This window comes from Prunus avium, chromosome 1 (assembly GCF_965620075.1).
Source record: "Prunus avium chromosome 1, drPruAviu1.hap1.1, whole genome shotgun sequence".
Classification (NCBI taxonomy): Eukaryota; Viridiplantae; Streptophyta; class Magnoliopsida; order Rosales; family Rosaceae; genus Prunus; species Prunus avium.
In genome coordinates this window covers 41,357,812-41,375,235 of record NC_142284.1, presented here as the reverse complement: position 1 = coordinate 41,375,235, position 17,424 = coordinate 41,357,812, and the positions used below count along the sequence as shown (strand labels likewise).

Genomic DNA, 17,424 nt, shown 5'->3' with positions numbered 1-17,424 from the left:
CAATTTTGAACAATTTAAATCAAAGTTGGCAAAATTTAAGACCATGATATTGAAACCCCTTTAAAAGTGGCCATGGAGCTACGTAGACTTGAGGGTCGGTTCAAAAGTTGGGCTGACGGCCGCTGACCAGTTCATTAATTAATTTCCAAACCTAATTGCATTGTTACATTCCCATATTACAAGTTCATCTCCAAACTCCCATAGTTGTTAAATAAATGTCTTTAGTCTTTAGACACCAACTTTCTTTTCATTCTAAATTCATTTTAAACTTTGTTAAATAACATAATAAATAAAAAATTATCATGTTATTAGTGTCGAATAATTAATTTAATAAGTTGATGTCTCCGGTATTATTGTTGTTAAATTTGGGTTCGCACTAAGCTAACAACAGTGATGATTAGCTGAGGTGATTAGCAGTTTAATGACGATGATGAAGGATTTTCCATTTCTCAAAATTAAGTGGTTTATCTTGTTTTGTCGTGTATAGCGGAACCGGTCGTTTTACGCGGCAAAGGAAAATTGGACCGACGAAAATACCCCTGAAGTCGTTCGGTGAAGTCGAGGAAAAGATACCCAGCACTATATATAGCAAATTCGGAAATGGGCAGAGAAACGTGGCTGGTGTTTTGGGCAAATCCAAAAATACGAAAAGAGACCCAATTAGAAAATTAACGAAATTCTCTCTCTTCCCTGATTATCTAAACGCGCTTCCAATTTTCTTGTCCAATTCGGAGGTAAGATTTTTCCCCCAATTCATCTTCTCTCGGAAACTTGGAAACCAAACGATCCGCTGTGTCAATCCAGCGCGATCCTGGGTTTCTAGGGTTAAATTTTGACTCACACAAAAAAAAAAAAGACTTCCTATTTGGAGGTTTTAAATTCAATGAAATTGGTTGTTAATTAGTGTTGGGTCCATTCGATTAGGTCGTTTTCTGTGTGATCAGCGCATACAATCGACAATGAGTGACCACCTGGTGTTGTACGTCGACCGTCTCCTCAGGCCCATGGCCGCACAGCAGCCGTCGGAGCCTCCTGAGGTCAGTTCTGGGCCGGAGCCGGCTGGACCCGACCCGGTCTCGGACACTTCCGGCCCGTCTTCTATTTCGTCAGCCGAGGGCGCGGAGGAGGAGGAGCCACTGATTCAGACGGCGGAGTGTCGCATTTGCCAGGATGAGGATAGCATTAGCAATTTGGAATCTCCTTGTGCCTGTTGTGGTAGCCTCAAGGTATATTTCAGTAACATATGATATAAAGGCTCAGTCTCTGACTTTGTATGTAATGCTGAATTGCTGTCATTAGAATTGTTGGGGATTTGAATTGATTTGGGGGATTATAGGAAATGTTTTCTTATTTGCAAATGACCCTTAACTTTGGTGACAGACAGAGGATAATGAAAATTTTTCCTAAACATATTAACCAACCAGAGATGTCGGTGAAAAGCTTCAGAATTTTTGCATCCATAGGGGCATTTCCCGGTTTCTGTTTTTGTTTTTTATTTCTTTGTTTAAGAGCTATTTAAAGTTGTGGAATCCATTAGTCAATAGAACATTGCGTCTTACATTTTCTATTAAAAGAACCGTTCTTGTCTCCTTTTTCGCACTTCTTTGATCATTGATATAATTGACAGAATTGTTTCGATCCATTTGCAAGATTTTTTTGGTGAATGATGATTAGTATAGCAAATATTGCTTCCATGAGCTAGTGTCTAGCAGTCATCTTGTCTCTGTCTCTGTCTTTTTCTTTTTCTTTTTATGTCTTGTTTATCTGATCTCATTATGCGTGGTGAAATTTGTTTCAGTATGCCCATAGAAAGTGCGTTCAGCATTGGTGCAATGAGAAAGGAGATACAACTTGTGAAATTTGTCATCAGGTATGCTGTTTGAAATTTTCTCTATCTATTCTTGGTGCTAATCTTATGCTGCACATAAGCTTGTAAAATTTAATTTTTCGACTTTCTTGGCTACTTGAATTTTCCTTTTCCTAAAAGTGATGTCTTAATTTCGTATTACAATCCTTGGCCTACTCCATGTCACAAGGAATTAAAAACTAGTAGTGGGTGGATTCCAGTTACATCTGGATTTATGCGTGGTAAGGCGGGGGATGAACCTTGACTTTTGATAAATGATGTGATATGATGGGGTTGTCTTTTCTAAGAAAATTATTTTTGAATCGGTGAACTGAAGCCATTTGCATAAACATGTGTACATTCAATTCTAGATCTCTCATTTGCATGATGCTTTTACCGCATCGTTAACACTATGTAGATCTCCTTCATAATTTAGAAAAGTATGTCATCTTCTGTTTTCTGTAAGCGCTTTTGGATAAGATCAGATGTCAAAGATGTTTGGAATCATAATTGCTGCATCGTATTTATTATGAAAATTTTGAAATACTTTCCTTTCAAGTGATTTAATCGCATTCTTTTCTAATTGATGGTCTTTTGCATTATGTACAGACTTACCAACCTGGCTATACTGCACCTCCTCGTCCGCCATCTGATGAAACTACCATTGAAATTGGGTGAGTCAAATTTTCTTATGTTTCATCACAAGTGTTTGTGACTTCTTTTGATTATTTTGGTAACAGTGCTAGTTAACTTAATACTTCTGTCATGTTTATGATTAAAACTGCATGAAAGACAATATGGATGCCTTATGATTATCTTTGGGCTATGGATGTTTCCTGCAGTGGAGGCTGGACACTTTCTGGCACTCCTTTGAGTTTGGACGATCCACGCATCCTATCAATTGCAGAGGCGGAACGTCAGTATCTGGATACTGAATATGATGAATATTCTGCTTCAAGTAGTAGTGGAGCTCCATTCTTCCGTTCAGCAGCCTTAATTGTAAGCCCATAAACTTTCAATCCTACTGAGAAGAAATTATCTCCTTTCTCATATTCTTATTCCTTATGTATGAGGTAACTCAGGTTTGATTTTAATTTTAATCCTCTGCATTTGGCAGTTAATGGCCCTTCTGATCTTGCGGCATGCACTGAGAGTCACAGATTCCGACAATGGGGATGACACGTCTGCTATTTTCTCTGTAAGTGGATTTGAACTTACTTTTTCTATCAACTCGCCAGTCTGGTGCTTCATTATCCCTTTAATTGATGTCATTTTACGGTTCAGTGAAGCTGATAAACTGGTTGTTACTCCGCAGCTTTTCTTGCTTCGAGCGGCTGGATTTCTTTTGCCCTGCTATATTATGGCTTGGGCCATCAGTATCTTGCAGCGTCGACAGCAAAGACAGGTTAATATTACCTCCAATTCTACTTTTAAATGTTAAGTCTTATACATTGGTGATTCTTTCTGTTTTCTTTTCTTATTCTGCTCTTTCATGTTGTTTTCTGTTCTTGCCACATAATAATCACTTTGAACCTGGTATATTCCATAATAATGCTATAAAGATAGAATCTAAGACTTCGAAACTGTAACATAATTGCTCCTTAATGTTCTTATTGTAATATGGTAAAACAGGAGGCTGCAGCATTGGCAGCAACACAAGTCGCTTTTGTTCTTCAATCTGGACAACATATGGGTCTACAATTTGCAGTAGGATCAGGACCTAGTGGGAGTCCACAACCAGAAACTGCCTAACATGAAGCCAACAAAACGCCAGAGTTTTACGTGACATGGGTAGGCCATTCAGCGGAAAGTAGTGAAAAATAAATGAAAACGTTTCTTTTGTCCGAAAATATGAAGGAACAAAAAATTGCAAAACATAAGAGAACAGAAAAGGCTACAGCGGTGTGGAATTCTGTCTAATGGCTTGTTGAAAAGGCCATGGCAGTCTTGGTTACCTCCATCTTTGGTTGTCTTGTATTTCATGTATGTATGTAATTAATTCCATTCAACCAGAGAAAAAAGGAAATATTGATTTTTGGTTCTCCATCTGCTTGGGTAGCTCAAAGCAGCTGGTTGTTATCTGGAAAGGGCTTGTCTGTATTAATCAACTTGAATATCTTTCCTTAGCTGAATTCTTTTTCTTTTGGTTTTTTATCACAAAACATCCTTAAGGTTCATAAAACTATCAGATTGAGTTCCTTTTGTTTTTGTTTTTATGTTATTCGTCCTTGAGGTTCTCTCTCTCTCTCTCTCTCTCTCTCTCCACCCCGACTGTAACCATCCCACCCCAACACGCAAGGGAGGCCTTGAGCACATGTGGGCAAGGCGGTCACCTAAGGCCCCTAAATTGGGAGGGCCCTTGATTTGTATAAACTTACATATATACGCTATGTTGCACGGACACGGGTACAGGGACACGGGAACGCGACACGGCGACACGGCGACACGGTGACACGGAAAATCTCAAAAAATTAGGACACGGGTACGTTTAGGACACGGCAATCAAAATAATAATTTATTCTCAATACTTCAATGTCACATAATTCCATAAAACAAAACAAATAACTCATATTCATCATTCATACATAATAATTAATACACCACAAAAATAAAACATAAATAATCTAACTCTCAATCTTCTTCAAGTATCTATATCTTCATTGTTGTTGTTATTAGAAAACAACACGCCCTCTAATTCCCGTTCATCAAGTGATTCACATTCATCTTTCCCTAAAAGAAAATTCAGCACGGTTCACATTCATTATGTCTAATACCCAATTAATAAACCAAATTCAAATGTACTCAACAACTAAGTAACAAGACATTTATTAAAAATAAAAAAACAAATACATATACAATCATACAAAGATACCCACAAGAAAAACACATCAAAACAGAGAAACAAAATAAAAAAGTTGTAAAGCCTAACTCGAGTTTGGCCACGATTTCTTTTTATTATTTGTTGTGTTTCTCTTAAAAAAACAAAAGAAAGAATTGTCACCTCACCACCAAGTCCAACTCTTCTAATGCTGTGGAGTGGAGGGAGATAAGAAAAGAAAATAGAGAACATAAATAAATGCATTTGAAAATAGAGAAAAAAAAATTGCAAAGAGACTTACCTTGTGCAAAACCAGGAGAAGGGGAGGAGAAGAGCGGTGACGAAGGAAATGGTTTGGCAGCAGAAAAGGTGAGATTTAGGTTTAAAAATTATTTCCACTTTTAGCTCCTTTTTTAAAAATTATTTCAAATTAGTCCATCAAAGTTTCAAAAATCACGTTTAGACCCCAACTTTTATTTTAAAAATTTCAAACTGGTACCTGCCGTGTCTTGACCGTGTCGGAGCCATGTCCCAACCGTTGACCGTGTCCAAGGCGTGTCGGGGGCGTGTCGGAGCCGTGTTGGCGTGTCGGCGTGTTGGCGTGTCCGACACTCCGACACTCCAGCATTTTGGAGTGTCCAGGCAACATAGTATATACGTACATATGTTCCTATAAAAAAATTGTACTAATATTTATATTATGTAAGGCCCAAGTATTGTAAACAAAAATATCCAATTATTTTCTCTAAAACTAAAAAGAAGAAACTCAATAAAGAGCCAATTATTATTTAAACTCGTAACTTAAATCAATTAACTTAGTTGAATAACACGAAAAAAATGTAAGAAATAAAATACAAGGATAATATATTGAAGGGTTCATATAACCATATGGGAAATTTACTTTTGCTCTACTAGACAAAATATTAAAAACAAGAAGTTTATTGAACATCTACTGCAAGAGGAAACACTCTTGCAGGAAGTGCGAGAAGGTAAAAACTTGATTAAATGGCTTAGCTATGACACAAGAAAGATTGAATATCAAATCTTACCTTTAGTCAACTATGTCACAACAAAGATTGAATGGCTTAGCTATGTTATCCATTGAAACAGACATGGTAGAAAAACTTGATTATGTAAGTTAATTGATAGTTTTGCATCAAAATATGCAAGACGAGTGATATTTAAGTGATGTTTTGACGTTTTATTATAAAGTTGGTTATGTGAATTACATAATGTTTGTTTCGGTTTAGGTTACAATTGTTACTTCGAGTTCGTATAATTTTTTAAACTTATCGAAAATCACATAAATATACATAAAAGGTAGAAGGTCACATTTTAGTGATTCACCTAGGGCCTCGAAAACATTAACCGCCACTGGTTATGGTTGCTATATGGAAAACCTTTGTACAAGCCTTGGCATTTTTCAGTTTGAAAACCTCTGTGAACATCCTTGCCCTCTTAATTTGATATATTCTTCATGAAACACTCCTCTCCTCCACTTGTCTGTGACCTTCATATATATATGTCAGCACTCAGCAGCATCAAAAAGCAAGCCCATCTTGTGGTAAATAAATTCTTCCTTTCTCGGAAGTACATTAACCTAGCTCTCTTCATATTGTATACAATTCGATGGTGGTGCATTCGTATGCGTGGTGTTTTCCAAGTGTAACAACTTAAATTACCAAGTTTTTTGAGTTCCCGTAGATAAGTTAAGAGTTAAAAGTGTTAAGTGAATGTCTTTAAAATTTTTAAAAGGGTTAAAATTTTAAATGATTTTTTAAAGTATTTTTTTTAAAGTATTTAAATCCATCTAGTATTGTATTGTTGGATATGTGGACTCCACATAAGTGCCACATCAACAAACTAATGGAGACTCACGGCAGGGACTATTTGTGAGCAAGCTTACTAACCTTAAGGACCACGAATGACACAAAAAAAACAAAACTGACACAATTTGATAGTTTCGTGAACCTCAGGGGCGTTTTTGCATTCATCGTATTAAACCAGTAGGAATTGAGCCTACAAATTTGCCAATTATGAGTTGATCGCTTAAACCATTCAGCCATGGAGTGAGATGAATTTAGAGGGAAATTTATTTCCAAATCAAGAACAATTTACTGTTAAGTGTTTTCATAGTGATGAAAGAGCATACATGGACTGTAGCTAGCTTTCTGGATCATTTTCAAGGTGGTAATGTTTTTAATTAATGGGGTCCTGGACCCCATTGGATTCGTTATAATAAGATGACGATTGTGCAGTGGCTTGGACAAGGATGGAGGAATGGATTTGTTGATAAAAGAAGGCAAGCATATATTCTCTGAGACTGTTTGGTATGATTAAGATCCAGGAAGAACGATCGTAAAAGTACATAAAGGAAGCATCTCTCTTTAGCATATAATTTTATAGGGACATTCTGTTTGTAGTTACCTTCCCGCTTTGTTTTTTTGTTTATACTTTTATCCTAAAGATAGGGTTTATCAAACCAATATATGTCCCTACTAATTACATGAATAATTAGCCCAAATTCTAATCGCCACATTAAATCAAAAGATGAAGAAAATAATATAATTAGAAGATAAAGCATGTTTTTGTTTAGCACAAGTGGTTGAGTGGATGTGGAAAAGCCCGACTAATTGAGATATACTCCACTGGCATAAAGCACGTTCAATAACATCAAACACGCAAGTAAAATTTGAAAGACAAGGAAATAAAAACAGGAAAAGAGAAGAAAGAAGGAGAAGGAGAATGAATTGTTTTGCAAAAAAGAGTTGGTTATGCTCTGTGCTGTGCAATAAGTAGTTAAATACCATTGAGTTTTTGCTTTATCTTCTTTAACTTGCTTTGGAACTCGTTGCTTTGGTGGCTTGCTCTTCAGTTTTAAACTGGTTCAGAAGAAAGCCACAACTTTAAGACCAACCTCGAGAATCTATAAAATGCTTGCATGAAATAAATATTAACTCTTTAGTTTTTTTAATATTTTTTTTACTTTCAATTATTATTACCCTTGAACTGCTGTAGAATGGGATCCACCAGATTAGCAAGAAGAATGATGGGTTTGCAAACTTTAGCGGATTTGCCTTAGCAATGAGGTACGTACCCGTACCACAATCCAAAGAAACAAAAGGCCCCACTTCCACCAATTATCTATTTCCTAATTTGGCAAAAAGGGTTTGAACCAGCAATTGAATTAAAACTGCTCTTCGGATTTTGAATTTAAGATGTTATATGCACGCGTAGCGGAATGTGATTAATTAAATATAGTAAAACAGTGCTATTTTTGTCATATAAAAGTTTTTCTTCCAAGTTACAAATAGCTTCTGTTAACACCGTTCTCGAATAAGCTAAATGTATATTGCTTAAATCCTATGAGACCCCACATGTTTCGGGATCATTTTCGATCCAAGAATCTCATTGGCTTAGGCTTAGCAATATATAAATGACTAAACAGATGTCAAGGATCTTGGTGTCATGACATTAAAAAAATAAACTGTGCAGATTGAGGAATCTGGTTAAGACATCTGCAGTGGCAGAGGCAACAACAGCCGCCCCAACATCAAGTAAAGTACCTAATTAATATGATTTTGGTTGGTGTTCGATTGGTAAGTTCTGCTAAACATCACAACATGTAACCAGGAAGAGGAAGAGACCATGTTTCTGTTTCTGGTGTTCACATGTTTCTTGGGGCCAAGAATATTACAGGTTGATGTGCAATGTGCATCAAGTAGACAAGAAATAATTCTCATGTACCTTCTGAAACCTCCTCCCAAAGGAAGTTTTAAACCTTATGGAGAGGAAAAATGGAGCAGAAAGCTACAACTCAGTTAGCTCTTTTTACTTTAATTGGTGGATAAAAAGCAGAGAATCAGGACATGATTAACAAAACATTCAAGCTGAGATTTTATTGACCAGTCGCCATTCATCTTAAGGCAACATGTCACCCACATTTCATAAAGCACAGGAATTTATGCTTTAGAATGTTCCAAGTTGCATGTGATACATACATTTACATAGATATATATTACTGTTATAAAATCACTCATTAAATAATACTTATAAAAGAAAAAGGGGTCTCTACATCCATTAATAAACGAAAAAGTGTTATAAAGAAAACACATTTAGCACAAGAAACCAAGTAGAGCACTGTTGTTTTTGGTTGCATTGGGAAGAGAGCTTGGAAGTCTAAAGTGGGGAAGAGGAGATCTTAGAATGGGCATAAAGCAAGTGTTTGTTTCTTTTGGAGGGCTGCTTGCTGCTCTATTCCCCATTAATCTTCTCCTATCTATTCTTTATATGCATGGCTTGCTTGACACTGCCACTGTAGCATCTGCTACTTCTTGGTGGCCCATCAGCACTTGTGTCTGCCCAGTCATATATTCCTATCAGAGAAACAAAAACCTCCTTTTCTTAGCAGGAAAGGAAATGCATTTTACTTAAAAACCCCCATACAAATCTCAGATTAAGACCTTGATCTAACTGTTTTATCCCAGTACTTAAAAACTCTTTAACCTGATATTCCATGAAAACCCATCATCTGTCAGCCCCAAAAGTTACAACTTGATGCCATCTAATCTACTTGAGCTGAGAACAGTGAACACAATCTGACCAGGAATTCTGGATCTTTGGGAAAACTTGAATAAATAAAAGTATATTTTGCATTTTACACATCAGCACTGTATAGTGACGTGGCATGTGGCTAAGAGACCTGGAGAGACTGGATTGGCCTTTTTTTCTTAGTCGACAAAAGCAGGGCAAATGATAAGAGATACTTGGCTTCTCAAGGGTATTGTTCAAATACCCTTTATTCATCCGTGTCAGATTCTTCCATATAACAGCCTTAATTTGCTTAGGTTGCAGACTTATGGTTTGGGTGAATCTAAAATTCCTGTTGGTGTTTTGGGTCCCTCCATGCTTTACACTTTAAAGCCCCTCCCAAAACCAACACACATAAATACCCTTGTTATATCTACAGGAATGGATCATAAGAATACAAGGTTCACAAACTGGTCTTAACACTCGAACAAAAACAAGATATCTAGTTTTCTACTACTTTCCTCTTCTTCTTGTTTGTTTGTATAGAAGTTTTTAAACCATACCATGGTTTTCAGTTCTCATGGTGTGTTTGTTCTACTTTTCTGTATTGGGTTGTTCTTGGTAGTTCAACCAGGTGAAGTCTCTGCCCTCACAAGTATAGGCCAAGCCCTCAGAGAGAACCAAGATCAATATCATGGAATTTTGCCGCGGCATCAACGTACTCTCAAGGCTGCCACCATGGAGGAAATGAGCACAGAGAAGAAGAATTCAGCAAACACAAACAGCAACTTTGATCCAAATCAATCGAGCAAAAGAAGAGTGCGAAGAGGATCGGATCCTATCCACAATAGGTCTTAAAGGAGGAAGCTGGCATTTTAAACACAAAGTTGATTCAAGCAATGCAGGACAACCACAAGGTGGTGAATTGCTTCAATTCAAAAGTTTCAAACTTCATTTGGTTGGTTGGTCTTTTTTCCTATCTTGCAGTAGAGTTTTTATATAATAGAGAGACGTGTATAGCCAAGTAACAGAGCAAGTCATTGAAGGCTTTCAGTTACACTGGAGCCAACCTCGTCTCTGTCTTTGGAGCCAAGATCATAAACCAATGAGAGAACAGTACAGACGACGGTGGTTCCTCCGAAATGAAAGAAACAAATATATTTTTAATTTTTTTTGTCTTTTGAAGAGCAGTGTTCTGTTTCTGTTTGCATCATCGGTGTTAGAGTTTTGTTGCAGATGATAGTGAAATTCTTTTGTAACCCTGCAGCTCTTACAATGTCTTTCAAATGTAATGAGCTTTTATTTTTTTTACCTTGATTAGTATTTTCACTTTTGTCTTGGCTGGTGGTCTTCTCTTCTTTTGGTGGTGTTGATAGGGAAGGGAAGAGTAATGCCAATCAGAAAAAAAGAACAGAGCCGTTTCTTTTTTATATGTTTGTTTTACAAAGAGAGCTTGAGGTTTAGATTGTAATGGCTTTATCATTCAATTGGGAATTTGCCACGGATATTTCTAAGCAAGCAACCATGTCTGAAGTGAATCAAGCAGAGAAATATAAAAATGTAGCAATATGAAAACCTCCCTGTCCTACAAATTACAATTTTCTTCACCATAAATATTTATCAAGGTTGTCAAGAAATTTCAAAAGATATGGAACCACCCAACGCGTAAAGCCGATGGCCATTCATCTCTTGCTGGACAAAATGGAAGAGAGTCTGTGTGGCTGAGTTGGATGATTTTTGTACAGTGGCTAGATCAACAGGGAAGAAAGGGGCAAACCCTTCAACTTCAAGTCTCTTCGCACACTGAACAAGCAAGAAACCTATGTGCTGCATTTTAACTACCAAGCAAGAAATACATACATCCTTCATTCACAACACCCCGCTGCAACCCAATGGGCCTGCCAAATCCGGCCTACCAAATTCCTCCTCAATCTCTCCTTGCTTGAAAAAGGCAGCCCACGGCCCTTATATCCAACATGGGTTTCTGAAAATGTCAGTGCACTGGATACTAGCCTTGCTGCTCTAATTATATATAAATTATAGAAAGATTAACTTAAAAGCTAACAGTGTTGCAGTGGTTTCATTGAATTTTGTCTACTAATAAGATGATGGAAGCAAGCAACATCAACAGGTTAATTAGGTGCTACGCCACTAACGCCGCAATCCACACACAACAAGCTGCAACTTTTGTTCTGATTAACAAAACATCTATTTTCAAGCTTTTTAAAACCTCTTCTGCTTTTACCACAATCATTTAGAATTAGAACAACGTTTGCTTCAAGCATTCCGAGCTAGTAAGATTATCCTTAACTCATTTTAATTTGGAGATAATTAATTTATGGTCATGGCTGGTTTAGCATCAAGATAACAAGGTTATCAACTACCCTACTGTTGCTATAAATGGATGAATTAGACTTCAACTTGGACACAACCTCTTCCTTCCCGTGATGTTTTGGAAGCAAGAACTGAATTATTTGCTGTTTCATGATTTGGGGTCGAGAACAAATTAATGATTAGAGGAAGCTTGAATATAAAAAGGGGATTTAGTGATTGGTTAACCATACATGCAAATATTCCATTATCTCTAATAAGAATATTAATTAATATTATACAGGATAATGCTTATCCATATTACCCAGTTGGGGCTTTGGAAGATATTTTTGTTTCCCACAGCTGGGTTGTTTATTGATCTTTATCTTCTCTCATGTAATATTTGCATGAAAGAACATAAATGCTTTTAGGTGGCTGCTGATCCACCCATAAATATAATTTCCAGTAAACTCTTGTGTGATAATATCTCCTCTGCTCATCAGCGAGGATAAAAATTCCATGGTCCATTTTATGTCTGGCCCACACATGCTTGTAATGGCAGTGGACCCTTCTGGAATCTGGTTCTGTTAATTAATTACACCTCTCTCTCATCAAACAAAATTACTGAAATACGGGCATGTGACATAATTTGTGTTTAGGACTTGTATATTTTGCTTAGTTATCCGCTTAATGAAGCTTTGTTGATGTTAAGTTGTTTCACTGCATAACTTTTTTTTTGTTTTCCGGTTACATTCACTGCATAACTTAGGCTAGTCATAGAAGCACTCAAAACCAATTGTATACCATAGAGACCCAATTGGGTGATAAGTGGGCTGTGATTATCCCACTGTGCAGCCTAGCCCTGTTAAAATGTTGTGTCATTTTGTGTCAATTTGTTCATTGCGCGTGCCGTTGAAAAATGACATATTTGTCAGAACATTGTTTGAACCATTAAGAGGTTTTTGACTCCCACAATTCCTACTAGCTATGGCCTAGCTTTGCTTAGCTAGGTTTCTTTTTCTAGTAGTGCAAATCAAATCAATAATCACCAAAATTCCAGGTCTTGCTATTTATTATTTCATAGCCGCACCGCAGCTTGGAGATAAAGTAATATAACAACCGCCCTTTGAAAAAGCTGGGACGAATTTTGAAATCCATATGTTGTGTGACGAGAAAAACTTCCATATTCCCGTTTCATATATATTCTCCTCTTACAAATGATATAAGGAGGGAATAGGAAAATATTTCTCGTAATGTGACTCTAATTTCATGTTTTCTTGGATTCTAATAGAAGCATAATTGAGGATTATAAACATAAAAGACAAAAACCATCCCATCAGAAACCAATGGGAATAGGGTTTAAGATTAGTCCAACGGTGCAATGTTTTTGTTTTAATTAATTTATTTAGTTTAAAAGATATGACTAACATCTAATCTAAATTCTGAAAGCATGATTAAGATGAAAAATAAGACTGTAGAAAATAGTGAGTAATCGATTGATTCAAACATGGCGTGTGGCCGCATTACATGCTCGACGTACAGTGTGCTTTATTGCAACACGTGGATGCTTAAGAAAGATAATCAAAGATGGGCCAGAAAAACCGACATGCATTTGCACCCCTTTAATCAAACTTTGCTGTTCAATCAACCCAATAATCCAATCTTTATTAATTTATGTGGTAATTAAAGACATATTTTACTTGGTAATTAAGCAGCGGGGGGATTGGTTTCTGCAAGATTAAGTTAACCAAAGCATGTGGTGCCAATTTACCATCATCATAATCACCATCACCATTGTTTTTGATTGATGGATGGATGGATGGAGTAATAAGTTAAGTTGACAAATTGGCCATCGCTCTGCTTTCAAACTTAATTAATTCAAGGCCATCCTCCTTCTTCTTCTTCTTCTGCTGCTGCTGTTTCTAAAATCTTCATAATGCTTAATTAATCATACAAATTTGATTTAGACCCAAAAGAAAAGAAGAAGAAAAAGATTCAAAATTTGGTTTGGGACAATGGCAAACTTGGCAAGGCAAGGCAGAGGGCAGAGCTTGTGCTGTGCTGAAAATATATGTACTCTTGTACTGCGAATCCTATGCGCAAAAGCAGATAAAAAAAGACACGTATACGTTTCGGATTGGGTTGCAGGTGTCCAAATTTTTAAAAAACTTAAATCGCTGACTTCAACGAATATCATTTATTTATTTTTAGACCAAATTCATAAGAAAAAAAAACAGAGAAAGAAAAGTATGTCAAGCCTAATTTATTGCACTCAACAACACACAGACTGACATACGTAACCTCAGATTAAACCCCTTCCTCCCTAGAGAAATGACACAGAATTTTCCACCATTTCACAGCAAGTTTTTTTCTTTTCTCGATTATTTTTGAGTTTTGTGTGAATTCAGAGGGTGCTTAATTATATTGGTCTTTGTTTTTATGGGGCTAAAAGAGGTTTTTGAAGCCATTAGGTATAGTACTAATAGTTTGTATTGAATCCATATCTTTCTGTCCCCACAAAACCCCATCTATATATTTGTCATCAATTCTCATTACAACCTTCATCACCCCAATCAGCTTCATCGCCCATCTCCCCTTAACCCCCCCATTCCCTTAAAAACCTTTCACCTTTGAGCCTTCTTCCGTTCTTTTACACAGAAAAACCAAAAGGGTTTTCTTTTCTTCTTCATCTAAACAAAACCCTAATTTAATACCAAATACCCCTTCTTTCATTTTCATTTTCATTTTCATATGCCTAAAAATCATGGACTTTACCAGCGCTAATCACCTCACACCCACAGCCACCACCATCAAAACCCCAGACACGGACACTGAGCCCCCATCACCATCAGAACCCAAATCCATTTCAAACAGGTCCTTATCTTTCCCCAACGGCTCCCTCAAGCCTCACCATCCCACAATCCCGCCGCCGCAACCGCCACCAACAATGGCGGTTGCCTACAAAGAGTGCCTCAAGAACCATGCAGCTAGCTTGGGTGGCCATGCTCTAGATGGGTGTGGTGAGTTCATGCCCAGCCCCTCTTCCAACCCCATGGACCCCACCTCGCTAAAATGTGCCGCTTGTGGCTGCCACCGAAACTTCCACCGCCGTGACCAGCACCGACCCAAAAATGTTCTCAGCCACCACCGCCTTTTGCTGCCAGCGCCACCAACTCATCACCAACACCACCACAGCTCCAGCCCAAGCCCAACCCAAAGCCCCGTGTCAAGCCAAGGCCCAACTTTGAGCCCCCAGTCTCCGCCTCCCGTCTCACACTTGCCACCCTCCTATTTTGCTTCCCCACCCCAAATGTTGCTGGCTCTCAGCAACGGCGTTTCTGGGCCGTCGGATGGGCACCACCACGGTCTCCACCCAACGACTATGAAAGCTGAGAAGTACCCAAATGAGAAAAAGAGATCCAGGACCAAGTTCAGCCAGGAACAGAAGGAAAAGATGAATTTGTTTGCTGAGAAAGTGGGTTGGAGAATGCAAAGGAGTGATGAGAGGTTGGTGGAGGACTTCTGCAATGAGGTTGGGGTCCGTAGAGGGGTGTTCAAGGTTTGGATGCACAATAACAAGCACGGTCTGAAGAAGAGATCAGAGAGATCAGGTGATGGCGGTGAGCGGATGATTATTAGCAATGTCAAATACGAGACTAGTAATGGAGATGATGAGAGTTGTGGCAGAGTTGGCTTCGACTCCATTGTTAATGCTCAAACCACCAGCTACAATGTCAATGCCATCCCCCAAAATGGAGGTACCAGAGCAAGTTTTCATCTTTCCAATAATGGGTCGTCTTCTTCATCGTGAACAACTCAGAAAGATCTAGAGAGAGAGAAAGATACAAGCTTAGTGATTTTAATGTTTTTATCATTTCTTGTTAGGTTAGCTATAGCTTGTTCATTAATTAATGGCTACTGACTACCGTTTTGGTGAGGGAGAGAAGAGAAGTGTGGAACAGATGATAGTGATTAGAGAGAAAGTTCTTCATATATTTTCTTAATGCAAAATGAAAAATGAAGTTGCTTTCTTTTGCAGACATGTTTATTATTAGTGGTGCCTCATTTTCTCCTGGTTTAACAAATAATCTTGGGAATGAAGGGGAAATTTCTATTTTTGGGTGGCATGAGGCTATCATTTGGAAAATTCTTGTGGGGGGGTGTTTTTTTAACTTTTTAATTTTATTCATTAACTTAAAGTTAAAGCCTTCCCATACTTTATTTATTTGTCCAAAATGGGTTAGCTTTTTCAAATTTGGGATGCAATTTGGTTAAATATAAGTCGTCTGCTATCTTGTCCTTATTCATTTAAAGGTTACTTCTACTTGTGCTGAAGTATTATTCAATTCTTTTTACCCAAGAAATAGTCTTTGAGATTTCGTCTTGGTGGAGAGATAATGGCAGAGACACAGAGCAGTGATGGGTTTTGGTACCAACTTGACTAGGGCAAACCTCTGATTAATTAACCCAAATACAAATTTAACTAGTTTTATTACTGCATTACATAAACTGTTAGTGGTAATTAAGCCAAAGAAAGTCACAACCAGATCTAGAACTGAGTCACCCCCCCTATTAAAGTGAGAGTGATATCGTCCCGTGACTGATCTTTAAAATCACGATGGAATCGGGACCAGCAATTGTAAGATTTTCTTTGGCATCACTTAAATCCTAATCCAAACAGAATTTATATTGTCCATCAAACTTTTCTTTTGGCCCCTTTAATATCAATGCTTCCGAGTCCTGACATCACCAATACTTTTTTTTATCAGCTACGTGAAAGCTGTGCTTAAATGGTGTCATGCAGAGGAGAGCAAAATTAATACAACTTCATCTTCGAAGCACTATTATACAAACGATAGTTTAAATTATATTATATTAATCGATTATTACAATTTTAACAAACTAACTGACCTAACTCACTTCTGCAAAATCGATCCTTAAGCGAGTAAAATGATTAAGCATGAATTTTGATTTAGAACCCATGATACGAGGATGGGAATTCAAACTTAAGTCCTAAAAAATGAGTTTATAATTTAACTGACTAACTGATCTAACTCACGTCCGTAAAATCAATCCTTAAGCGAGCAAAATGATTAAGCATGAATTTTGATTTAGAACCCATGATACGAGGATGGGAATTCAAACTTAAGTCCTAAAAAATGAGTTTATAATTTAACTGACTAACTGATCTAACTCACGTCCGTAAAATCAATCCTTAAGCGAGCAAAATGATTAATCATGAATTTTGATTTAGAACCCATGAAAGATGTGTTGTCACGTTGTGCATGCAATTGTCTAATTAAGAATGCTACTTTTGATTGCCGGGGCTTTTAAGGCAAGCGTAGCGGGGATGGCTTAAACCAAAACAATAATAATAAAAGAAACGCTTTGTTATTTTTAGGTGATGGAAGGCAGTGCCCAGAAGCCTGAACGAGGGCCAGGTTTCCTTATTTGGTTGGTTGATTTGAGCGGCAAGCATTTGTCTGTTTGTTTTTTCTTTGCTTTGGTTTGCTGTTGCTGCTGCTGCTGCTTATGAAATATAAATGGGAATGATGATGACGATCAACAACACCACACCTCTGATTCTGAAAAGATAATCGGGAACACCACTAAACCAATCTTACTTTAATCAATTGGTTTGTATTCAATTTGATCCACCGCCCTTGCGCTGCACACGCGTCAAGATCAACTTGTTCTTTATTCTTCTTCCTTTTTTGTCATTACTTTATTACAGCTTAGATTTCTTAGATTTTTTTGGTTATATCAGATTTGGACGAATTTGTTGCAGCATGAATTATTGTTAGGCAACATGGCCAAGTGCCTTGGCATCTCTCTTATCTTATGTAAACTATGTCATCAAACAGCAATATATGTCCAATAATTTCTTTTCCATTTTTATATGTGAAGAAAAGATTCGAGC

At 37.4% G+C, this 17,424-nt stretch overlaps 2 protein-coding genes across 2 annotated transcripts; both read left to right on the top strand.

Annotated features, from left to right (window-relative positions):
• The first annotated feature begins 576 nt into the window (after positions 1–576).
• LOC110751414 (uncharacterized) lies at positions 577–4,062 on the top strand. Its single transcript, XM_021951887.2, has 8 exons — positions 577–734; positions 925–1,226; positions 1,799–1,870; positions 2,456–2,520; positions 2,689–2,845; positions 2,964–3,044; positions 3,162–3,251; positions 3,479–4,062. The coding sequence occupies exons 2-8, from the start codon at positions 960–962 to the stop codon at positions 3,596–3,598; spliced, it is 852 nt and encodes a 283-aa protein (XP_021807579.1). The 5' UTR covers positions 577–734; positions 925–959; the 3' UTR covers positions 3,599–4,062.
• A 9,951-nt stretch (positions 4,063–14,013) lies between these two features.
• LOC110751278 (zinc-finger homeodomain protein 11-like) lies at positions 14,014–15,544 on the top strand. Its single transcript, XM_021951719.2, has one exon. The coding sequence runs from the start codon at positions 14,269–14,271 to the stop codon at positions 15,313–15,315; it is 1,047 nt and encodes a 348-aa protein (XP_021807411.1). The 5' UTR covers positions 14,014–14,268; the 3' UTR covers positions 15,316–15,544.
• The last annotated feature ends 1,880 nt before the right edge of the window (positions 15,545–17,424 follow it).